General features: G+C 59.1%; 1 protein-coding gene across 1 annotated transcript; it reads right to left on the bottom strand.

Moving 5' to 3' along the window:
- Positions 1-487: 487 nt before the first annotated feature.
- Positions 488-13,316, bottom strand: GDAP1L1 (ganglioside induced differentiation associated protein 1 like 1). Its single transcript, XM_064167864.1, has 6 exons — positions 12,893-13,316; positions 10,365-10,557; positions 6,852-7,025; positions 4,798-4,895; positions 4,529-4,643; positions 488-1,809 (listed from the first exon to the last, which is right to left on the bottom strand). Exons 1-6 carry the CDS (start codon positions 13,070-13,072, stop codon positions 1,466-1,468), a joined length of 1,104 nt encoding a protein of 367 aa, XP_064023934.1. The 5' UTR covers positions 13,073-13,316; the 3' UTR covers positions 488-1,465.
- Between the last annotated feature and the right edge of the window lie 216 nt (positions 13,317-13,532).

Below are 13,532 nucleotides of genomic sequence, written 5' to 3'. Positions count from 1 at the left end.
CCTCTCTGGGCAGCCTGCCTCAGGGCTCTGCATCCTCACACCAAAGCAGTTTTCCAGCTGCACAGGTTGTCCCGTCCCAGCAGTGTCAGAGCAGCGCAGGAAGCTGTGAGCAGCACGGCTCAGAGGGGTGCGTTCTGCACTGGCTGCCCCGTGCTCATCCCTGGCAATTCCTGCTGAGTGTTCCCAGTGCCGTGGCTGCCAGGTTGTATCGAGAACCAAAGCTGCTTTCGGACAGATAAAGCTAATTTTGCAGTTAGAGGCAAATGCAATTTGTATTGCTTTAGCCACGCTTGGCAGACACTCCCCAGCCTAGGGATGCAGCTCGGGTCGCCGGGGCCCACCGGAGCGCTCCGAGGAGCAGCCGGCAGAGATCCCAGCGGGGATCAGTACCAGTGCAGTACAGGAGAAGCAACACATTCCCCTGCCCCGGGGCATGCTTTGAAGCAGGCCTGGAAGGGTGATGAACACAGGCATAAATGTGAAGCCATTTCTCCTCCCAAATGGTTTATTGAGGATCTCAGTTTGCAAAGCATGAGTAGCAGTGAGGTTATCCTTCCCAGCATGCAAAAGGCACAAGAAAGTCATCAATGTGATTCTGTGCAGTGTCTCTGAGGAAACAGACAGCGAGGGAATGACAGGAAAGAGCCCCTGGTGGGAGAGAAAGTAGAGAGCCTTCAGGAAAGTGCTGAGGAGATCTGAGCGTGGTCAGACTGCAGAGTTCAAGTCAGTAAGAGATGCTTTGCAAATCCGTGAAGGAAAACTCTAGAGATGGAGCCAAAAGGCTTAAACCAATAATCTCCTTCGTGTGCCAAAATGCAGGATGGGAGTCAGAGTGATTTCTTTCAAGAGAAAGTGTGGCAGTTAAAGACAGACATTAACTCCTCTAAAAAAAGCCCACTAAAGCCAGCCATGGGAAGTGGATACATTCTGAGTGCAGCTCCATAAAAACATTCCTGTTCATGGAAATAATTGGAAAATGAAGACTTGAGGAATGCAAACCCACCCTGACCATGACCAGCTCCTGCACCCTGCCCCAGGAGAGCCTCCAAGCGTAACACAATGCCCTCTGGAAGAGTCCTCACCACCTGTGCGTGTGAAATGTGACCAGTGGACAGCTGGGAAGGAGACGGACAGGAGCCAGCGTTGGAGTCCTCTCGGGAGCCTTCCCAGGGTCCCCATCTCCTGCTGGAGCCAGCCGGTGCCAGAGGCAGCATTGCTCCCCGGTGGGCACAGCCGAGCTGCAAAGCCCTGAGCCTCTGCTGGCGGTGGGTACTGGGACCTAAAGGCGGCATTGGGAGGCGGTGGTGAGGCTGTTGTGGTTCCCCAGCGGGGCAGGATTCTACTCTAGCCTATGGAATGTTACACTGCACAACGCGGCGCTACCTTGCTTCGGAGCTGGCTACTGAGGCTTCATCATCACTTCACACAGCACACAGACACCAAACTAAACACCCAGCAGCCAGCACTAGATGTATTTTTTCTTTAAGTACCAATAAGCAAAATATCCCATTCCCCCCAGAGATCCCATCAGGAAGGAGGCTCCGAGGAAGGAGGGAGGTTTCCGCTTGACCAGCCGGAAGGCGTTGGGCACCACGGCGGAGAGCAGCGTGGTGTGGATGTCCCCCAGAACTTTCCTGAAGGCAAAGCGTTTCTGTATCCTGTCGAAGAAGGACTGCAGGTTGGGTCTGCTGCCATCCTCCCAGTATTTCTTAGAGAGTCCCAGAAACTTGAGGCGGTGCAGAGTGGCTCCCAGCAAGATGTCGGCCAAGGTAAAGACGCAGCCACAGAGCCAAAGCTCACACTTCTGCCCTGCAGAGGGAAGTGACAGAGCAGGCAGGGTAAGAAGAAACCCTTGGGTGGGCACCTAAGGGCTTGCTCAAAAGATCCACGAAGGCAGGAGCAATGTGTGGGACCTGGGCAGGGCTCCCAGCTCTCTGGTGTCCCAGGAGCTCAGACCTCGTCTGCCAGGCCTGACGGTAGAGGAGACAGGAGGCAGCAGGGTGCAAACAGCAGAGGAGCATTTACAGCTCACCCAAAGACACAGGCTGCTGTCCACAAAGTGGCTCTGCTGCCTCTCTCCCAAGTCAGAAGTAGCAGATGGCATTCTCCTGTACCCAGGAGATCCCCAGCAAAGTGTTCTTAGTCCCCCTTGAAGTAAGATGAGGTAGAGTGACCCCTTCTGCTATGTTGGTACTCAGGGACAGCAGCAGTGTTTGTCCTTGGCAGTGCTGGGAGCCGTTCCAGGGCTGTCATGTTAAGCTTGTTCTGTTTCAGGAATATGAGTCCTTGGGAATCAAACCCATTTACTGCCTGCTCCCCTGGTGTGCTGTCAGAGAGGTCCTCTCTCTGTCCCCTCTCCTGCAATGGGAACCTTACTCTAGGACACCAAAACTGGCAGCACATCTGTGCCAAGAGCTGGGTGTGCAAAGCAGGCAGAGCTTGGTTCGAATGCTGGGCATGAGGAAAGATACTGATGCGCTTGACAGCCCCTGGTGATGGGTGAACCTGGAAGTAAGCTCAGCAGAGGAGTGCCCAGGAGTTAACAGAGCTGGTGCCAGGCTGGAAGAGACAGGCTCAGTGCTGAGAAGGTGGGTTGGGCTGGAGATAAGGCAGGTGAAGGCAGATGGAGGGAAGGAGGAACAGCAGAGGGTCAAAACTCAGCCCCGTCCAGCCTCAGTCCCTGGGTTTACACCAAATCCTCAGCTCTGGAGCTCTTCCACTGTCCTGTGGCTGTTGTAATCAGGTGAGCGGAGAGCGGTGTCTTTGCAGCCCCGGGCAGGCACTGGTGCTGCTGGGCCAGGCCATGGGCATTACTGGTAATTAGCAGCCCTTGGCCTCCTGCCTAATCCTGCTGGAGGCACAGATTGCCTGGGCCTAATTAGTCGATAAATGTTTGCAGTGACTAAAGAATCGTGGAGGTGCTGCAACCAGAGCCTCCTGGGTGCTGCTGGGACCCTGAGGATGCTGTGTCCCAGAGGTAAGGGCAGCAGGGCTGAGGTGGCTGCCCGGGTCCCACCCACTGCTGTGGGTGAGAGCTTGTGTGGGGATGGTGACCCTGGAAGAGAGCTACCATCTGGACCTACCCCTCCTGGCTCTGGGCTTGTGCCCCCTTCTGAGGGCTGGATGCAGCTATGGGTTGTGCCAGTCCCCTGCACCCCTGCCCAGCACCAAATGGAGCAGAAATGTGAGCAAAGACCTTGTCTGCTTTGCATCCACAGCAGCCCCAGCTCAGACTAGCTTATGCCAGCCGTGCCTGCAGCAGGGAGTCTCCTGTGCTCCCGCAGCGTCTCCCACCCTCCTGCTGCCCACCCTGCCCTGTGCACATCGCTCCTGTTGGGCCTGCAGCCAGGGCTGCGTGGGAGGAGAGCTGCTGCCCTGCGGCTCCTGAGCCAGTGCCAAGGGGCCTGTGCTTGTGCACTGCTGCGATCCTGCCCTGGCTGTAGGCATGGCAGGGAGGGTCTGGGGGCCTGGAGCAGAGGGAGGATCAGCTTTTGAGGCCCAAAGGCAGCAGCAGCCACCCCACTGCTCCAGGCACCTGGGGTGACTTCTCGGGGCACCTCATTAGGCTGAACTCTGCTGAGCTGCCCCAAATCAGTTAATGAGGGCAGCACAAGATGGCACTGGCAATGTTTCGGGGCTCTTGGCAAATGCTCATCCCGGTGCCTTGCAGGGCCCGACCCTGGCACCTCCGAGGGCCTTTGGGTGTGGTCCCAGGTGAGCCGCACAGCTCCCACTGCCGCGGCCAGCCCTGAGGGCAGGGTCTCCTGCTTAACTGCCTGGCACTGCGGCTGCTCTGGGGCTGGGCTTGTGAGCCCTGCCTGCAGCAGCGACGGCTGGATGACGGCATCAACCCGGGGTGGCACTGGGACAAGCCGTGCCCAGCTGTGCCCATGCAGCCCTGCCTGCCAGGCCACCGGAGTGGCTCTCAGCAGGCACCCAGCAGCCTGTGTTTGATGTTGGGCGTGACTGGTGTGGGTCTCTCCCGCCCGCTGGCATTTGACGCAGGCCCTGTCAGAGCTGCCACCCCTCCAGGGTCTCTCAGATTCCCATCAGATTTCCCTGCCTGTGCCCCACTGAGATGTGCCTCGGACCCGTGGCTGGGGGAGGTTGGCTGCAGGACATGTGCCCAGCCCTGCACTTGTGCCTGTGCTCCTTGCGGTGTAAGAGCCTGGGGCCAGTCTGCTCCTTCCCAGCCAGAGCATCAGTCCCTAGCAGCCCCTTGCTGGGGTGGAGGGGACCTGCCACCCACCCCGCAATGGCTGCAGAGCAGCCTCGGAGCGGCCATGAGGACAGGGGTCCTGCTGTCCCCTGCGGCAGTGTGGCAGGCTCCCACGCTGCTGGGGGTTGGTGAGAGCACAGCTGCAGTGGCAGCCTTGCACCCCGAATTGGGAGAACCCAGAAGCAGCCTGGCTGCACTGGGGGTTGCCTCGTGGGGGGTGGTCCTCAGGTGCCAGGCCGTTGGCTGTTCCTGGTGTAGCACCTCAGGCTGGTGTGGGAGAACTTCCCAGGAATGCAGCCCAGCACCTACCTTGGTACTCCAGCTTCCTCTTCTCCAGCTCAGCCTCGATCTGGTCTAGCACCATCCCCAGCTCACCAAGGATCTTCTTCAAGTAGTTCACGTTGTCATGCTCGAGGATCTTGGCCTGAGTGGAGAACAGGGTTAGGAGGGGAGGAGGGAAAGGTGGGCAGATGGACAGACAGACAGACAGTGTCTCTGCAGCCATGTGGGCCACAAGGCACCAAGTGCCCATGGCAGGTCTATGGGCACAGAGATGTGTGTGGCTTTGAGCCACTCACCATGAGCTTCTTCTGCTTTGAGAGGTAGGGCTCTGACAGCTGTGGCTCCTCTTCGTGGTCCAGCTTCATCAGGTCTGTGCTGGCATTAGCTAAATGTCCTGGGGGGAGACAGAGAGGGGGGCTGGGGGGGCTGTGTTTGGAAGAGGTCAGAATGACTTTGCATCCAGCAACAAAGCATTTCCTGCTACATGCAGAGTGTTGTGGCACCTAGAAAACCCCCAGAGAGCTCAGATGGGCCAAATTCAGGGCTGGCTGCTACCAGTGGGCTGGTGCCCAAGGCTCAGCACCCTCCCAAGGGCAAGTGGCTTCTCCATCCTCCCACCCATGGCTCACAGCACCCGCTGCAAGACGCAGCAGGTTCCCTTCCCTGGCTGTGCTGAGGCCCAGCTCTGTGGGTTTCAGCTCCTCCTTCCCTCTGCTGAGCTCACGTTAGAGCTGCCAGCAGGTCCCTGGCTCCTGCAGTTCCAAGAACACTCCTGAGCTTTCCCCATAACCTGGTTCCTGCAGCTCCATCCCCAGCAGGCTGACCCTTTGGGACGTCTGAACAAACTGTCCACCTATGGATGTGTGTGCAGAGCAGCAGCTTGAGGGGCAACTCCCCACACAGTCAAGCTGTCGTGACCCAGCTCAGAGTCCAGGGGTGGAATTTAGTAGTGTGAAGCCCATTAAAAGCATGGGGCAGATGCCCACTCTCCTCCCTCCCAGGGCATGGGGAGGAATCCAAGGCACGGTGCAAGGGAGCTAACAGAGGAAAGGAGCAGAGTAAATGGAAGAGGCTACGAGAGGCAGAGTAACAGCTTAGGGGCAAGAGAAATTGACCGAAGCTGGGCTCGTCTCTTCCTGCCAGGGACCATCTGCCTCTCCCTCTTTGTTCCCCCTGCGGGTGCAGGAGGTGCCAGGGCTGGCCAGCGTCGCAGCCAGCAGCAGGCTGTCACTGTCCAGGTCAGGACAGTGACCCCCACTGGTTTCCCCCACAAGCGTGGGAGCTCTGCTCAGGCTGCCTGCCAGCTATCCTGGGGCTGCAGCTTGGGTGGGAGCCTGGATGCCACCTGCAGAGCCTGGCCCTCAGTTTATCTTCTCGCTGGGACACAACTACTTGGATTTTGCTTTGCACCCACTGTAGCAGGGCAGCCCAACCAGCTCCTGGGCACAGGAAATGTACTGGGAGGAAGGACTGTATTGGCACTGGGGCACCCAACAGACCTGCCCACAGCAATGGCTTGGGGAAAATGCCACCCTCGAGGATATTCAGGTGGGAAGATATTTTTAAGGACCTCAGCAGAGTCCTGGGGAGGTGAAGTGAGGCAGATAAGGTCTGAAGCCATCACTGCAGGACCCTTTCAAGTTGGGATGAGCTCTGCACCCTACTTCTACCCAAGGTCTAGGGGAGGAGGTGATGCTTGGTGACATAGGGACAGCTGCCTGTGCAGGGTGCCAGCAAGCAGCCTCTTTGTGGCTGAGTGTCCCCCATCTCAGAGGGACCATCTATGACTCAGGCAGCTGCAGTGGGGAATGGAGTTTGCTGCAGGTGCTGCTTGGGACCACCAGCCTGAAGGGGGGGCACAAGGCACACTCTGGTGCTCTCCTAACAAGGTCACTTTTTTGGCGAGGGACTCCCCAGCAGCAGCCATTGGGTTATATTAAGCATCATCAATGTTTCATGAGTGCTTGAAGGACAGGTACAGCCTTATGCCAACTCATCCACGACCTGCTACCCAGCCTGGCTGTGCTCCCCGACCCTGCCTTGAGAGCTCCTGGAGGGAGAAAGGATGTACAGAGGAAGGAGCAAATCCAGGTGCTTCAGAAGGACCTCGGTGAGAAGCATGCACGGTCCATGGGAACCCAGATGGGGGCTGGGAAGCCTCTACAAGGTGGCTGCAGCTCCCACATTGGCTGTGCTTTGCTGTTTCCCAGCTCTGTTGCTGCTTGCTTAGGTGGAAGGGTGATTGAGAGCTGGCTTTAGCCAGTTCATGCAGCCGAAGGGAGCCTGAAGGAAGGGCTGTGGGAGCCCCCCCTCTGGCACCAGCCCTGGCAGCCCCAGGAGAGAGACTTACTGCGGATCTCGGCGGTGGCGTACTTGGGGATCATGGAGTCGGTGGTGAGCTCGGGGTGCAGGATGCAGCCGTGCGTGTAGGCGTCCATGGGCAGCGAGTCCAGCAGCTCGCGGTACTGCAGCACCCGCGCGTGCAGCAGGCTGCCCGGCTCGGGGATCAGCTGGGGCACGTTCTCTGAGGGGCCGAAGGCAAAGCTGTCACTGGGGTGCTCCTCAGGGGCTCCTCAGCCCCCATGAGTCCCTAGCATGCAGTCCTGGACTCAAGTACTGCTCAGCATGGACTCAAAACCATAGCTGTGCCTGGCTCTGCCTCATCCCTGCTCTCCGTCGTGGCCCGGACAGTGTCCAGCCTGTCCCTAGAGATGGGTGGGCCCCCAGGACCACAGGGACATGTACATGTATCATTACCCAGGCCCACAGGCCCCACATCCCCAGGAGCTCAGAGCAGCAAGTCCTTCACCTCTGCAGCTCCTGAACTTGCACACTGGTTCCACATCTCTTAGAAGGGGAACAAGCCTTGTCAGGCTACAGAGAAGAGCTAAGCCAGGGATGTGAGCTTGGCATCTCCCAGGTTGCAGTCCTGCCACTGCAGGTGAGGCATCTGCTTTCCTTGGGCTCCCTTGAAAGTGCCTTTCAAAATGGGGAATCAGGGAGCAGATAACCAGAGAAGGAGCCCAGCACATCTTCCCCCTACGTTCCTGATTCCTCAGCTGCAGGGTGTGCCCCTCGCCCTGACCAGCTTGGCACCTCCCTCGCCTTGCTGGGGTTTACTCCTCCTTCGCAGATGGCAGTTTGTGTCCTGCTCTTTTTGTTATGCTTACAGCTCAAAATGCACAGCAGAGGACACTACGAGCAGTGAAATGTTCTTCTTGCCTCCCCCAGGAATACCAGGTCCACTTTTTATGGGCTCATAAATGTTTATGGCATTTTCAGACAGCACTTGATGGGCAGTGAGTAAAGGACTCAGGACGGTGGCTGCCCACCTGCCATGGTCAGCAGCCAGCACAGGGTTCACCACACACCCTGGTTCCAGGCACTTTGGCAGAAGGACTTGGATAGATGCGGCCAACATAGCTCCTTAACCAAGGGCCTGGAATGACAGCTCTGCCCGGCCCCACTGCTGGTGGCACTAGCAAGGCTGTAGGCACAGCCTGGTGATGCCTGCCTAGCAGGCATCAGACACAGCTGGCCCTGCCTCGGGCCAGGCAGCACCGTTCCCGTGCTGGATCCAGGGAATTCTGGCAGCCCCTCCCAACAGCTCCAGATCGGGGCTGTCTCTGCTGGTGGACTCTGTAAGCTCGTTGTGACCAAGGAGCATCAGCAGTTCTGTCTCCAGAGTGAGGGCAGGCCTTGGCAGCTCCTCCCTGCCCTCTGTTTGGGTGCCAGCTCTCCAAGTGGGGATTTTCCACCCCAGAAAAGTGACCAGCTGAGCAAAATAGCAGTAACTGACCTACAGCCTGCATGCTGCTTCCACAGGGCTGCCTGCCAGCACCCAGCAGGCTGGGGCTGAGGCAGGGCCCCAGCATATCCAGAGTGACTGCCCCAGCACTGCCCCAGCACATCCAGAGTGGCTGCCCCAGCACTGCCCCAGCACGTCCAGAGTGACTGCCCTAGCCAGCGGCGGGACCGAGTGACCACAATGAAGCAGCAGCAAACTTGCGCCCTTCAGCATGTACCAGGGAGGCTTTTCAGTGGTGCTGGCCCTGCCTTTGCATACCACAGCAGACCTGCATGTATGGGCTGCTATTGTGTGTGGCCCACAAGCAGTGAGCCCTGACAGGTAGGCTGAGAGGAGGCTCAGAAGCATGGGGCTGAGGATGTCCTTGGAGAAGCCCCTCTGAGGTGTGTTGCCATCAGCCAACTCAACAGTGGTTTCTTGACTCTGCTGGGAAGTGCCCTAGTGAGAAGCAGCCTCAAAGGTGGCCTATTGGCTCTGTTCAGTGCTTTCTGGGGAAAGAAAACCGTTACTGGTAACTCCACCCTGCGCTGGGAGCTGACCTGCAGTGTGTGTGCAAGCAGCTGAACAACATCGTGCTCCAGCCCCGGGGAAAACAAAACTCCGTGAAACACTTTCCTGCAAAGGCACTTCTCCACCCTGTGTGTTCCTGCAGGGTGGGCGATTCCCCCTCACACCAACTCTGCAGCCTCCTGCTGATGCTTCTGCCGGCGGTGCTCGACGATGTTTTGGAGCAGAGCACCCAGCAGAGTCGCCTCTCCTCAGCGAAGAGGTGAGAAATTGCACCTGGCTAGAAAAGCTCGGCGGCAGGCGTTTCCCGGTGCACGGGCAGCACCGTGCTCCCCCCCGCTGGGGACAGCCTGTTGTCACATATGTCAGACCACCTGCCCCTCCCGGAGACCGGCCGAAGCTGCTGCGCGGTGCGGGACTGCGGAGCCGTGCTTGCTGCAGCCCCTCGGCAGGAAAGCCGCTGCCATTGCGTTCCCCGTTCCCAAGGAGCCGCTGCCGGTGCGGACTGATCCCGGTCGATCCCATCCCGGCTGCCCCTCCTGCGAGCGAGCAACGAGCCGCTGCCGAGCGGCGCGGCGCGGCGGGGCCGGGAGAGGACAGCAGCTGAGCTGGCAAAACGCCCTTGCTTCGGGAACTATTTTGAGATGTTTTTGATGTCTCTGTTGCAAGGAGGATGGATGCTGGGGCGAGCATCGTGATGGCACAGCCCAAGCTCCCTGCTCAGCTTTGAAGCCTCCTCGATGGAGCGTCCCAGCCTGACAGCCCCCAGGTTTGGGGAAATGGGGGCAAAGGGACGTGAGATGCCGGGGGGAGGCTGCTTGCCGCAGTGGACGCGCGAAGAGCCACCTCTGAGTGCCTCCTCAGCTTCCTGCTGCTCCAGGCTCTGCTGGCTGCCGCCCTGCTCCAGGGGAATGTGAGCTTCTGTCTTCCAGCTGTCCCTTCCCCTGGGTCTGTGTCACATCATCCTCCCATGGTCCCCAGCACTGATGGCTAGGTTTGCGTTTCGGTAGGCAGTTTGCTCCAGGGCACACTGGCACCAGGGACAGCAGGGTGCCCTGTGCACAGCTGGCTGCACGGGGCCCGTGGAGGAAGGACAGAGAGGCAGCAGCACCTGGCGCAACCCCACCTTCTTTCAGCAGGGCCAGTCATGGTGGGGTTTATGCCACTACCCAAGGCCAAAGTGCAGAGGTGGCCAAATCCAGAAGCATTGCCTTGCACTGTGCCCGTGGTGGCTCCAGTGAGATGCCACCACACTCCATGGGAGCAGGGAGAAAGGATCCAGTGTGGGAATGTGGTCTCCAGGGTGGAAAAAAAGAGGGACTCAGCTATGCCCCCCTCTCCCAAGCCCTCCACTAGCACTTCCAAGAGATTCTGGAGAGTTTCTGCTGGATATCTTTCATTTTCAGGGCAAAGCACACAGGTCTGGAGAGGGCTGGCAGCCTGCTCCTCTCCTGGAGTAAAGCTGAAGCTTTAAAGGGCAAATTGCAAGCAGTGTCTGGATTAAACCTGGGATTGCCCCGAGGTGCAGACCACCCCCATCCTCCTCACCTCCTGTGAAGTTCTTCTCCATGTAGTCAATGATCTGGTTGTAATCACTGATGATGTTGTCCTTGTGGATGATGACAGGCACCTCCTCCCCCAGGTTGAGACGCATGAACCAGGGCTCCTTGTGCTCCATCAGGGGCATGCTGACATCCCGCTCCTCACAGGGCAGCCCCTTCTCTGCGATCACCAGCCGCACCTGCGCCGAGAGACCGGGGCCAAAAGGCTCAGCCCTTCACATCCAGCTGGCCCTCGAAGCACCCTGAGAGTGCCACCATCCCCCCGTGGCACCTCCATGGCCCATCCCAGTCACTGAGCTCAGCGATGTGCCACAACACACACTTGTCCTGCAAGAAGCTGAGCAGCTCTTGGCATGGGGTAACTGTAAAATCAAGGCAGCCTCTGAGATGTCCTCACAGCAGAGGAGGCCAAATCTCATCCTAACTTTGCAGGCTCATGGACCACCACCTCCTGCTGGCAGCCTCTGTGACAGGTGAAGGGGCCAGGACTGCTAGTGGGCTGTGAGCGCCTCCCTTGGCAGCAGGTGGGAAGAGGAGGCAATTCCTAGCTGGGAGGAATGGGTGATTCTGCTGTGGGTCACAGAACAGCCCAGCAGACACACGAGGAGGAGAAGAGGAAGCAGAAGCTCCAGCAACGCAGGAGGAAGCAGGACACCATTCCCATCACCTATGGCCAGCCCTCAGGTCTGATTCTGCTGCTTTGCCTTGTGCTTGGAATGGTGTTGAGTGTGCACTCAGAGGAGGCATTTTAGGCTTTGAGGTTATATAAACCTGACTGTTAGGAGCTATGTGAATTAGTCCAAAAAGACCCCAACCTCTCCAGGGATGTGGAACAGCCACACCTCCCGGGACCCCTGGAGGAGGGAAAAGCACTTCTTTGCCTCCAGCAGCAGCTAAAAATACAACCTAACAAATATAAGCATTTCTAGCTGTCCCTCAGTGTTCCTGGGGAATTAGTCTGTAATTATTTACAGGGTGGGCAAATCAATTCTTTTAAAGTCAAGAGGAAAAGCCTGGGTAACTCAGCCACAGCTTGTGCTTGGGCTCCAGACTGATGGGTAAACCCCAGGTAGGACCACCCAGGGCATCTCTCTCCAAACACTGTCCTCAGGGAAGCCCCTGAAAGCATCCCAAGGTGTGACCCCAGCTGGAGGTGACAGAACATGCTGGTGCACCTCATCCAGGCCCTTCAGCCCTTCATCTCCTTCACAGGCAAGGCAGATTCTTGGGGGGGGGGGGGGGGGGGGGGGGAGCGGGGCTCAGGATCCCAGTGCCCATGGAGGGTGGTTCTGAGCAGCTCCCAGAGGAGAGCAGGAAAAGCTTCCCCACAGCTGAATCTGAGCAAAACTCCTCTGCAGGTCATCCTGGCCAGCCCTTGAAGCCCCCTGCCCTGTGATGTCCATCACAGCAGTTTGTGCTCAGCTGCCCTCCAGCAAACACTTTCCTTGCAGGTGACCTCAAAACCAAAGCTCAAAGCTGTGCCAGCAGTGCTGTGGCTCTGGGTGTGCCCTGCCTTTTACCCAGTGTCTCCAGCCGCACAGAGCTGAGGGTGGTTGAATGACACCTCCCCCTACCCAAAAAAACCCAAAACCTAAAACCCCAAAACAAACAAACAAACCTCCTCAAAAAAACCAAAAGTGATTTCGCTGGTGCCAGCCAAAGAGTGGGACAGAGACCAGAGCGAGGCCAGCCCGCGCCGGGCACCAGCACCCCTCCCGGTGCGGACCTGACGCCCGTTAGTCACCGCTGCCGGTGGAGCCGACCATGTGCAACCACCCTGCTGCATCGGGCACCCTCCCCGCTTTGTGCCCGCCGGCAGGAACGGGCACCTCTGCCGACGGCCTCCCTTGGCCTCCCTGCCAGCCTGCGGGGCGGGAGGGCCTCTTGCGCTGGGGATCTCTGTGCCCCCCCAGCACTCCGGATCTCCCACAGAACATCGGTGGGGTGTGAGTGCCGGCGGGGCTGGCGCGGGGGGGAGCTGGGGTTTGCTGCTGCGCTGCAAAATGAGCATTTACTATTGCCTGGAAAATGGGATTTCTGGCGCGGGCATCCAGCGGGAATAGGATTTCCCAGGCGCTGCTGCAATGTCAGGGGCAGATCGCGGCTGTGTGCAGGGATCTGCTCTCTGGAAGGAGCCCGGCTCAGGGACTGCCTCCTCCTCTCCCAGCATCAGGGTGGTCCCGGGGCCTGGCTCAGCCTTTGTCTGTGCTCCTGGCCGCAGAGCTGGGCTGAGCGAGCACAAAGCCAGGGCTGTTCCCGGTGCAAGCCACCATCCTAAAGCAAAAGCAGGAGCTGGCTGAGCCCCCCCATCGCCGGCCCTTCCCCAGGCAGATGCTTTGAAAACGCAGAACCGCAGGGGTAAAAGAGCTGCCGGCCGCGGGCTGCTGCCCTCCCCAGCCCGGGGGCCAAGCCCTTGCTGTGCCCGGGAGTGCAGCCACGCTCCCGAGCAAGGCGATGCGCTGGGCTCCGGAGGTGATGCCTCCCCGGCACCCTGCCCAGCCGTCATTGTTCTACCTTTTGTGAGCTGAAGGACTGGGTCCAGTGGTACAAAACCAGCCTGTCCTGGGATTTGAGAGCGGGGTCTGCCGAGTCCTGCTTTTCCTCTCCCTCCGCGGATTTGCCCGCGTCGCTCTCCAGCGCCGAGATGGGCCACCAGCTGCAGTTGGTGGGAGTCAGGTTGTTGGGAGTCGCCATGACAGCCTGCGAGCGAGCGGGAGAGGGACGGGAGAGCGGCGCCAGCCCAGCATCACATGGCTCCTGCCAGCATCACTCCCGGGGCAGCTCCGGCAGGCCCCTGCGGTGGGCAGCGGGGGTCACGGGAGAGGGCGGCGGTGGCCGTCGTGTGGGTGAAATCGCAGCCCGTCCCCACGCGTGGCGGAGCTGCCACGGGGACGGGCGGGCACCGCTTCAGTGGGCGAGGCGGCGGCGGAGGTTCCTGCTGCCCGGCGATCCGGGGCGGCTCCAGCCCCTGCGGCTGCCCGGGTACGTTTTGCAGCAGAGATTAAGAGGTTTGGGATTAGATATGGAAGATGTGTCATAAAAGCTGTGCTGGGTACCGGCTCTGAAATGTCCTGCCTGCCTTGCAGCCGTCACAGGCAGAAGCAGGTGCTCAGGGATTTTTGGAGGGCACAGGTTAGTTAATTACTGCCTAATG

Source organism: Pogoniulus pusillus, chromosome 29 (genome assembly GCF_015220805.1).
Source record: "Pogoniulus pusillus isolate bPogPus1 chromosome 29, bPogPus1.pri, whole genome shotgun sequence".
Classification (NCBI taxonomy): Eukaryota; Metazoa; Chordata; class Aves; order Piciformes; family Lybiidae; genus Pogoniulus; species Pogoniulus pusillus.
Note: the sequence above shows the minus strand (reverse complement) of the source record. Positions and strands in the feature narration are given on the sequence as shown.